At 43.7% G+C, this 11,200-nt stretch overlaps 1 protein-coding gene across 1 annotated transcript; it reads left to right on the top strand.

Moving 5' to 3' along the window:
- The first annotated feature begins 3,151 nt into the window (after positions 1-3,151).
- On the top strand, positions 3,152-8,487 carry psmc6 (proteasome 26S subunit, ATPase 6). Its single transcript, XM_030345461.1, has 14 exons — positions 3,152-3,308; positions 3,781-3,860; positions 3,947-3,986; positions 4,084-4,136; positions 4,309-4,376; positions 4,646-4,760; positions 5,232-5,319; positions 5,450-5,511; positions 6,231-6,354; positions 6,505-6,566; positions 7,005-7,125; positions 7,625-7,705; positions 7,794-7,865; positions 7,993-8,487. Exons 1-14 carry the CDS (start codon positions 3,224-3,226, stop codon positions 8,109-8,111), a joined length of 1,170 nt encoding a protein of 389 aa, XP_030201321.1. The 5' UTR covers positions 3,152-3,223; the 3' UTR covers positions 8,112-8,487.
- The last annotated feature ends 2,713 nt before the right edge of the window (positions 8,488-11,200 follow it).

Below are 11,200 nucleotides of genomic sequence, written 5' to 3' on the forward strand. Positions count from 1 at the left end.
AAGAATCAGCGATGGGGAGAGCAATAAAGCGAATGGTGCATAGAGACAGAGAGAGAGAGAGAGAGAGAGAGAGAGAGAGAGAGAGAGAGAGAGAGAGAGAGAGAGAGAGAGAGATAGAGAGAGAGAGAGAGAGAGAGAGAGAGGGGAAGATATGGAGCAAGAGAAGAATGCAGGAAAATCTGTAAGTGTTTAGTTTTATCCTCCTGTTCATCCAGATGATCCTTTTTGGCCTTGTTTTTTCAAGCTCCTGCCCAATTATGGTGCATACACCACGAAGGCAGTATGATGCCTTGCTCATGGGAAATTGTAAGTGTGAGAGTCATTGAGAGAGTGTGAGAGGGAGATAGAGTTGACTAGAGATCTGGTGACATAGAACAGGAGCCAGCAAAAATAAGCGGCAGTAGCTTCAGATAGGCCTAGGCCGTCAAAAAGCATACACTGAGCTCATTGTCGACAACGTAACTAAATGTGAGGGCTTTTCTAATAACTCCCCCGTCGATATCCTCCTCATACCCCCCCCCCCCACCCCCCCTCACCCCCAGCACTTCTGTATCTCATCCACGGTGTTGTTATGACAACAGGAGGCGGGAATGGGTCCAGTGTCACGAGAAGGCAGAGAGTTGGGATTGAAGAGTTGGCAGCAGCGCACCAAGAAATCCACATCGTGCTCACATCGGGTAACGGCTGCAGGCCGTCCTCGTTTGGGTTTAGCATCCGAGGCCAAAACGCATTCCCGTTCCCAGGCTTCTAGTGACGGTTGTCTGATCAAAACAACGTGCAGGCGGTCCGATTTCATCCCCTCCCCCCTCCTCCAGCCATTTCATCCACACGCTCTGAGACTTTGCCAGACAAATGTTTACAACGCCGATGTTTATGAGACACAGCAGTTGACTAATTGGCTGACCTTGGTTTGCACATTGGGTCAGCACGGATAGGATGTAGCCCAGCTGAAGGTATCAAGAGTGCTGGAGTACTTTTACTACTATGTGCTTACTCCTTTAGTCATTGAGTCTCACTTTTCTGGGGACATTTGGGGATTGTGCTTTTTCTCCAGTACTTTGAATCTTGTTTTTTTTTAAGTTAAGTTGCTGTAGGTTCCTCTCTGCTCCCTCCCTCCCTACGTTTCCTCTCCATTAGGAAGTGTCTATCGTTCATGAACCTACGATTGACATGAGTCTGAAGGGGTCACAGCATTCCCCTCACTAATAGCCAACAAGCTCTGTGGCACTTCTAAGACCTTCCACTCAAATGTATAGAAATGAAATGTGAGGATACATATTACTTGAAGGCCTATTCATAGAAGTGATGCACAATTTGTTATTCTTTTGTTAGTCTATCATTTTTTGCTGCTGACAATCTGAATAAATCGCCAGACCAAAGCACAAATGGAGGATAAATGTATTTTATCTGAACTGTTATACTACATATTGATGACTTTTACCTTATATAGTGTTCTCCCAACCCTAAGTGCTTTTGAAGGAAGGAGTAGAAGTAGGGGAGGGCATCATCAAACCTTACCTTTAATGAAGTACTTGAAGTGCTTTTTCCGATCACTGCCAAAGTGTTACTGTCAATGACAACATAGGCCACTTGGTGACCACTATGCAAGGAATGATGCAGAGCTATTATATCAGAACTGTATTAAAATGTTTTCCTAGCAATCCAAACATTAATATTTCATTTAGGTTTGGCACATAGTGAGGTAAATTTCCTGTAAGGTGCGCAGTCTACGCATTTCGTGTCTCACACAAACAAACACAAAACATGTTGTTACATTTGCTATACTTAATTTAGCTGTAATGGCAGGGTTTGTCTTCACAATTGGTTTCTCATTGCAGAAGGATGGTGTTGTTTCACAGCGTCAGTATTATGAGATTGTAATGTGACTGAATGGCGTTGAAAGTGTTGTCTTAAACCAGAGGTCATGTTCTCCTTACTTCTCCTGTTTCTCCAAATCATCATCAGCCCCTCCTCTTCCTCTCTCCTCTCTTAATTTAGCTTAGTCTTATGACATCCATGAAAGCATTAGTTACAGAAAAACATAACAATGACAATGCAAACTGAATATAACAAGGAGTAAGGAAAGATAGAAAAACAAGAAAAGTAATTAATGAAAGCATGAGCAAGGAAATAAAAGTCTTAACAGGGAATAAATGGTAAAATCAAACATCTTATTAGGTGTGAAACAGGGATAGACTGAATGAAGCCAGGAGAGTCAAGGTGAATTGGTGAGAGATACATATATTTGTTGAGTGCTATCGTGTGTAGCTTGGTATTGTGTGTCCTGCATTGTCTTTGTCTACTAGGGAAGAGAGTGGGGGTAATGGGAAGCCAGACATAGGTGTGCTCTTGAGATACTTGAAGGAATCGATAACTAGACTGAAAACCAATGTTGTTCTCTGATGATAGGATACTATCTGTTTCAGACTCTCAGACTTTCCGACTTATTTAGTTACCGGAGGAAATACATATTTAGTGTAGCTCCGCTCAAGCCATGAACAACCAAGTGAATATAAAATAATAAACCAAACTAGCAATATAAACACAAAACATAGCATAAATCGAAATGGATCTCTTTAAAACAGTAAAAAAAAACTAGAAAACCACATCGTTTGGGAGAGACAATAACTAACTAAATAACGTTTTCATATCACACCATATTATATCTACAATTAATATGCAATAAAGCAATCAGGTATTGTACTGTTCATAGGAGCTATGTTCTGAACACACACGCACACACACACACACAAACACACACACACACACACACACACACACACACACACACACACACACACACACACACACACACACACACACACACACACACACACACACACACACACACACACACACACGAGATTTAGCTCTAACCTATCAAGACTTCCAACTACTGCATAGAGATAGTATTGCTAAAGACATTCCAGTCCTGTTTGTAATGCAACGGGTTATCAGCGACCTCAAGTGGATGCTCAAAGTTACAACAGCAATACTTAAGCATCTGCTAACTTAATAATATCACCTTTTGAAAAACGAAATGAGGGGAATGTAGATGGGACAAGGGATATCACATTCATAATATAAACTATTTGTTCAACCGTATGCTCTAACCTCTCCAAACGTAGTTATGACGGGGGGGGGGGCAGGGGGCAATAAGGGGGCAGGCACGACAAGGAAAACACTAGTGACGTCGCGGACTCCCATCATTCAGCGGGGCACCATGGCCGACACCAGGGATAAGGGTCTGCAGGACTACAGGAAGAAACTACTCGAACATAAAGAAATTGACGGACGATTAAAAGAGTGTAAGCTTATCTATTCATTCTTGATAAATGTGGCGGAGATAGGCGCTGGTCTGTATTTTGGTTCCGTAGCTGTTTACTGGAACGGATAAGCCCCGGTTAGCATTTTGGCTAGCTACTGCTTTGTCATGCAGTCAGCTTCTCCGTAGAAATGAATGGGATGCAGCTCGTCTCAGAAACTAGCACGGCTAACCATTGATTAGCATTCGGTGTGAGGTTAGATCGTTTGCTGCTGTGGTGGTTAGTACTCCATAACGCTCAAAAATAAAAATATGTATCACTGGGATCTGTCTTGGTCAGGTCGTTTATCGCCCGTGGTCAGAAAAGTCAGCTAATTGAGTGCTAGTACCGTTTGTGTGGACAGCTGCTAACGCTAAACACTGCCTGACTACCTAGCCGTGTTGTATTTTGTGTTTGAGCCCCGATTTACAAACTAAATTCGACTGTCCTTCTGGTTTTATCATTCTGTTTTTAGTGAGGGAACAGCTAAGGGAACAAACAAAGCAGTACGAGAAATCAGAGAACGATCTGAAGGCACTCCAAAGTGTTGGTCAGGTAAGAACTTATTTAGCGTCGTTCTGGATAAGCAGCTGGAATGACAGCGTTCAAAATATTGACGTGTCTGATTATTTCTAATGCAGATTGTCGGCGAGGTTCTGAAACAGTTGACCGAGGAAAAATGTAAGTTCACTTTATTAAAATAACATTAGTAGGCCTACTATTGGATTGGTTTTGGTATTTTGTGTGTTTCACTGACAACCGTCCATCTTGTTGACAGTTATTGTAAAGGCCACAAATGGACCGCGATATGTTGTTGGATGCCGCAGGCAGGTATGTCCAACATACTATTTATTTCCTCCCTTTAATTATATTTTGTTCTGAATGGACGCTAACTGATTTATGTGATTATTTTTCCATTAGCAAAGATCATTTTAAGTAGACCGTTGATGAAAAAGTTGAATTCTACGGGGTAATCCTAATAGATTTTTGCATTCCTTTTTAGTTGGACAAATCACAGCTGAAACCTGGTACAAGGGTGGCTTTGGACATGACCACCCTCACTATTATGAGGTAGGCTGGGGCAGGATCACTCATGTGCTCGAATTGCCATGTGTTCATTCTGGTCATGTTTTCACTTCATCTTGTGTTCCTATTATTGTCAGTGTCACATTATGTTGGCATTGTGAGATGGGTAACCATGGAAAATGAATCACTTTTATGCTATGTTTATTTCCTGTATGCTTTACTAATATCCTCACTCCGTCTGCAATACAGCTTGAATTTAATTTCATGTGTTCGTCCCCTCATGGTGTCATCTGATCATCTGCCTACGTACCCAGGTACCTGCCGCGTGAGGTGGACCCCTTGGTTTACAACATGTCCCATGAAGACCCTGGCAGTGTTTCCTACTCCGAGATCGGAGGGCTGTCTGAACAGATCAGAGAGCTGAGAGAGGTTAGTTTATACACGTGTTGATTTTGTAAGGGTTCCTTCCCAACCTGTTATGTCTGAACCCACCCTAGGGGGGCCACATCAAACCCCAATTTTTTTTAAACATCAGTCAATTCATAATTATCAGGTGTGAAAAGTTTTCTTTGTGTGTGTATTTTCCAATGCCTTCTTAGAAAAAAAATAAACCATGATATATCTATAGCTTATGCGTCTCTATATTGGGTCCACCCTATATCTATATAAAAACCCCATAGGTTGAATACTGGCGGTCTTGTTTCAACTGCCTCACCATTATACAGCTGTCTGTGATTATCATAAGACCAGGTGCATATGAGACTAGAGGTGGAGGTTAAGGTCCAATCCCGTTTCTACCCCTTACCCCTTCCCCTTGTTTTGAAGGGGGAAGGGGGACGGCGTAGGGGGAAGGCGTAGGGGGTAGAAATGGGACTTGGCCTAAGCTCTGTGTTGTTCCAGGTGATCGAGCTTCCCCTGACCAACCCGGAGCTCTTCCTGAGGGTGGGCATCATCCCTCCCAAGGGCTGCCTTCTCTACGGACCTCCAGGTCAGCCCGGCTCCCATACCCTAATCCCCTGGGGCTTGATCACATTCAGGGGGCCCCAAGGCTCCCACTGTTCCTGTATACGCTGCGGGTTCAGTCTGTACGCCTCTGATATCCGTGTTTCCTCTCCAAGGTACTGGGAAGACACTTCTAGCCAGAGCAGTGGCCAGCCAGCTGGACTGCAACTTCCTCAAGGTCGGTGTCCGTTTTAGTGTTGGTTGTAGTTGTGGCCCTTATTTTAGTCTCATCGTTTCAAGCGAAAGAAGCCAACTTGACACTTTCGTGATTAATATCCTAAATAAGGCTAATCTGATGAACCAGGTCCCGTTTTTTTGTATTATGAGTCTCTAAGGCCAATTTAAAACCACTTTTATTTTGATTTATATCACCCCCCTTTAACCTCTCCAAATATACTGGAAAAATATCTAAACCCTGAGAAGGAACAAATCATGTACATATCAGTCTGTGATACAATTAAGCTCTTTATACAAATGAACCAATGGCGAGGTTCTAGGGTCAAATTTAAAAGAGTACTAAACCCCAACACCAAGGCCCAATCCCATTTCTACCCCCTTCCCCTTCCCCCTTCAAAACAAGGGGGAGGGGGTAAGGGGTAGAAATGGGATTGGGCCCAATTGGGCATTAGATAACTCCCTCTATTGGTTGACACATGCTATGGATACCCAACCTTTGATTGGCTGTTGCGGTAGCCACTCACCTTCTGATTAACGCTTGATGCGACAGACCTGTCTTCAGCATATTGAGGCTGAGTCGAAGGCGAGTTGAATAAACAAAAGCCTTAAGCTGGAAACCCCAGAACCTTTTTTTTAATATAAAGGTGGCTTCCAGTTGGTTTGGTTCTCCCTGATGCAGTGGGAGTCTGAAGCCAATCTGTGCGTGTGCTTGGTCCCCAGGTGGTGTCCAGCTCCATCGTGGATAAGTACATTGGGGAGAGCGCCAGACTCATCAGAGAGATGTTCAACTACGCCCGCGACCACCAGCCCTGCATCATCTTCATGGACGAGATCGACGCCATCGGTGCGTAGACCAAGACTTCACCCTGTCACAGTCGCCCTCTCCCTTTTTAACCTTTCTCTGTTGCGACTCTAGACAGAATGCCTGCTGCGTGTTTCCATCTCCCAGAGCCTCTCTATCGATGCTAACTGTCCTATGTTTCTCTCCTCTAAGGCGGGAGGCGTTTCTCTGAGGGGACCTCAGCTGACAGAGAGATCCAGAGGACACTGATGGAGGTGAGGGCGTGTTCTAGGACCTCTGACCCATGAAGAGAGGGGTTCATGGGGGCTGGGAAGGGACTGTAGTTTAAAAATGCAGATGATTTTAATAGTGATGAGCAATGTTTGTTCAACGTAGAGTTCTGCAAATGCCCATTTTGTACTAGGATTTGAGCCATATTGTCCAATTATATAGCTGCTCGGTACTCTGTTAACCCGTCCGTGACTTCCTATTGAGTTTGAGTTGTGTGCATGTTTTCTACGCATTGAATCGGGGTTATGGTCCGATACTACAACAGCAAAAACACTTTCAAATTACTCCTGGTTCCTGTCTCAAGTCAATTGCATAGCCCTTTTACACAGTTACGATCTCAAAGGGCTACACATGGAAGGTTAGTCGGGCAGTGTAGGCCAGAATGGAGACATGATGGTTCCTCTACCTCCCCCTCCTCCCAGCTGCTGAACCAGATGGACGGCTTCGACACCCTCCACAGAGTGAAGATGATCATGGCCACCAACCGCCCCGACACGCTGGACCCGGCCCTGCTGCGGCCCGGGCGCCTGGACCGCAAGATCCGTGAGTGGCCCTTAGCGTCCTGGGTCCTGAGACCTGGAGAACACGCCCCCCTCTGAACCCCACAGGGTGGTGGTGTTTACTATGGTTGGCTTTGAGTGGTGTGATGAAATCTAGAAAATACAGATGTTGTCTCGTGTGTAGTTCAGTTCTGTAGTGTAGATGATTTATGGGATGTCGTCCATTATTATGCAATGCGGTCGGACATCGGGAGAACGACAAAATGTTTCTGTTTTAGGCTAATGTTAAACCTTACTTTGCTGTTAAAGGGGAACAGTCACACTCATCGTTTATCTTAAATAAGCTTCATGCGCGTGTTGTGGAAAAAACACCAATGGCGTCATCGTTCCCGGGTTTTCGTTCTCCAGATGTTGCCCAAAACACCTGAATGAGACGACAGCCAGAGCGTGACTGTTCCCCTTTTACTAGATAATGTTTTGCAGTAGGTTTGCCCTCTAGTGGTGATGTGAAGTAAGTGACGTGTGTTATTTTTATGCTGCAGATATCGAGCTTCCTAACGAACAAGCCCGCCTGGACATCATGAAGATCCACTCTAGCCCCATCACCAAGCACGGAGAGATCGGTACACAGACACACACACACACACACAGACACACACAGAGACAGAGATCAATTCAACCTCATCACTCCTCCCTCACGTGTCTCCTCAGATTACGAGGCCATCGTGAAGCTGTCAGATGGCTTCAACGGAGCCGATCTGAGGAACGTGTGCACGGAAGCGGGTAAAGACACGCCCCGTCTCCCTGATCGATAGCGCACCACCAGGGGTGAACCGGTTGCACCCGTGTCTTACTTGGGCAGCGCTTAACCCTAACCCTGTCCGCTGGTCCCCCCCCCCTTCTCCTCCAGGTCTGTTCGCCATCCGGGCCGACCGGGAGTACGTCACCCAGGAGGACTTCATGAAGGCCGTCCGTAAGGTGGCCGACTCCAAGAAACTGGAGTCCAAGCTGGACTACAAACCCTTATAAACGCCCCCAGCCCTCTGCGTCTACGAAGAAACAAAAACACAGACCGGAAAACAACAAAGGCCAGGAGAGGGGTTTGAGCCGAGGTGTGGGGTATCTCAGAAATAAGCTCCCCTCTGGTGTGTTCTTTTTTTATTTCTTTGGTTTTGTATGTTTATGTAAAGGAACGTTTAGCTATTGTCAAATTTCTTTGCAGTTGCCAACAGAGCGAGGGACACACATTGAGCGATATCTTTAAATCCTCTTTCCATTTCCTACGGAGTTTAACCCGGCCTTCATGTTCAGGCGGTAGTCGGGGACAATTTCTGGCATCTGTGAGAACACTTGTATAAAAACAAAAAAGTTGAATTACTGCATTAAAAACATGACATATAAATTATCTTCTGGCCTGTCTTTGATACTTTCCAATGATGATTTCAGAAAATAACTACATATGAGATAATATTTTACTTAAAATGAATTAACATTTTTAATAAACGTCTGGACCAAACCAAATTACGTTTTTGAGGAAATTGCTTGGATTGAGGAAGTTGGATTAAAAATTGAGTATACTAAGTGCCAATAATACAGTAGCTATTTTACTGTCAAGCAACAATTCTTGGAGAACGCATTACAAGATGATTTCTGAATGACTTCAGTGTATTACGGATAAGTTTGGTTGTAGAGCATATTGCTCCAAATACAACTTTATAGACACTGATCTCTTTTCTTGCTCATGTTGATGGCATATACAGGTGCTGGTCAAATTATTAGAATATCATGAAAAAGTTGATTTATTTCAGTAATTATATTCAGAACGTGAAACTTACATATTATATCAATTCATTACACACAGAGTGATATATTTGAAATGTTTATTTCTTTTAATTTGGATGATTAGTACTGACAATTACTGAAAATCCCAAATTCAGTATCTCAGAAAATTAGAATATTAGTTACGACTAGTACAAAAAATGATTTTTTAGAAATGTGGGCCAACTGAAAAGTATGAACATGGAAAGTTTCAGCATGTATGGCAATCAATACTTAGTTGCAGCTCCTTTTGCCTGAATTGCTGCAGCAATACGGCGTGGCATGGAGTCGACCAGTCTGTTGCACTCCTCAGGTGTTATGAGAGCCCAGGTTGCTTTAATAGTGGCCTTCAGCTCTTCAGCATTGTTGGGTCTGGCATCTCGCATCTTCCGCTTCACAATACCCCATAGGTTTTCTATGGGGTTAAGGTCAGGTGAGTTTGCAGGCCAATCAAGAAGAGGGATACCATGGTCCTTAAACCAGGTACTGGTAGATTTGGCACTGTGTGCAGGTGCCAAGTCATGTTGGAAAATGAAATCGTCACCTCCATAAAGTTGGTCCGCGGCAGGCAGCATAAAGTGTTCTAAAACTTCCTGGTAGACTGCTGCATTGACCCTGGACCTCAGGAAACACAGTGGACCAACAGCAGCAGATGACATGGCACCCCAGACCATTACTGACTGTGGAAATTTTACACTGGACTTCAGGCAACGTGGATTCTGTGCCTCTCCTGTCTTCCTCCAGACTCTGGGACCTTGATTTCCAAAGGAGATACAAAATTTACTTTCATCTGAAAACATAACTTTGGACCACTCAGCAGCAGTCCAGTCCTTTTTTTCTTGAGCCCAGGCGAGACGCTTTTGACGTTGTCTCTTATTCAAGAGTGGCTTTACACGAGGAATGCGACAGCTGAAGCCCATATCTTGCATACGTCGGTGTGTGCTGCTTCTTGAAGCACTGACTCCAGCTACAGTCCACTCTTTGTGGATCTCCCCCACATTTTTGAATCGGTTTTGTTTGACAATCCTCTCCAGGGCGCGTTTATCCTTCTTGCTTGTACACTCTTTTCTACCACATCTTTTTCTTCCCTTCGCCTCTCTATTAATGTGCTTGGACACAGAGCTCTGGGAACATCCAACCTCTTTGGCAATGACCTTTTGTGTCTTGCCCTCCTTCTTTAAAGTATCAATGGTCATCTTTTGGACAGTTGTCAAGTCAGCAGTCTTCCCCATGATTGTGTGTCATACAGAATCAAAACGAGAGACCATTTAAAGGCTTTTCCAGGTGTTTTGAGTTAGTTAGCTAATTAGAGTGTGGCACCAGGTGTCTTCAATATCTGACCTTTTCACCATATTCTAATTTTCTGAGATGTTGAATTTAGGGTTTTCATTGGTTGTCAGCTATAATCATCTTCTTTTTGGCAAAAAACACTTATAATGTATCAGTCTGTTTGGAATGAATGTATACATTCTACAGGTTTGACTTTCTAAATGGAATTAATGAAATAAATCAACTTTTTCATGATATTCTAATAATATGACCAGCACCTGTATATTCAGACTACATCATGGATGTGCGGGGGAAATATACTACTGTACTTGCTGTACTTTTGAATCTGGATTTAATATTCTGTACACACGGTGGTTGACTGCACTGCGCCAAGACACTGGGCTGCATCCTAATAGACTTCCATGAGTCTCCAAAGGGTTTTGTACAACCTTTATGTTGCTGTCTATCTAAATGAATGCGCAATGGTGCACGTCCAGAGAATGCGTTGCCATTTTTGTCATTATCCTAGACAGAATGTAGCTTTAACGATCTAATTTTCAGCTCATCGGACCAATATAGACCAACGGCACACTTCAGTCAAATTAATCGGAGAAAGAATCGTTTTTCAACGCTTTCTTTCTTTACTTACCCACCTGACATTTCCCAGAAACGGCCGATAGGGTGCGCCCTCAACTCTACTAAAGCGCCTGTAGTGCCGTCAGGGAACGCAGTTGGAAATTAAATTAATGTTTTATTGGCGAGTAATAAAAATGAGGAGAAACACTGAATTGGATATTCTGTAACGTCAAAAACAACTATTTTTGTTTATTGACATACATAACCTTTTTATCCAACCACTGAAGCTTATAGTAGGCTGTTGGTGACTTTCTGGTATCCTGATTGACTTCAAATCATCTGAACTAATGATTCTGCGTCATAGAATCATGCTTAAATTGTAGGCCAATATAGTAGGCTATTGTAGGTTCAACCAGGAGTAAGGGGATACCATAATTAGGCCTCCAAACTAAGTC

This window comes from Gadus morhua, chromosome 21 (assembly GCF_902167405.1).
Source record: "Gadus morhua chromosome 21, gadMor3.0, whole genome shotgun sequence".
Lineage (NCBI taxonomy): Eukaryota > Metazoa > Chordata > Actinopteri > Gadiformes > Gadidae > Gadus > Gadus morhua.

Coding starts and splice junctions, on each gene's coding strand:
- psmc6 (XM_030345461.1), top strand. CDS start 3,224: ATGGCCGACACCAGGGATAAGGGTCTGCAGGACTACAGGAAGAAACTA. Junction 3,987..4,083: donor ACAGTTGACCGAGGAAAAAT/GTAAGTTCACTT, acceptor TCTTGTTGACAG/TTATTGTAAAGGCCACAAAT. Junction 6,567..7,004: donor TCCAGAGGACACTGATGGAG/GTGAGGGCGTGT, acceptor CCCTCCTCCCAG/CTGCTGAACCAGATGGACGG.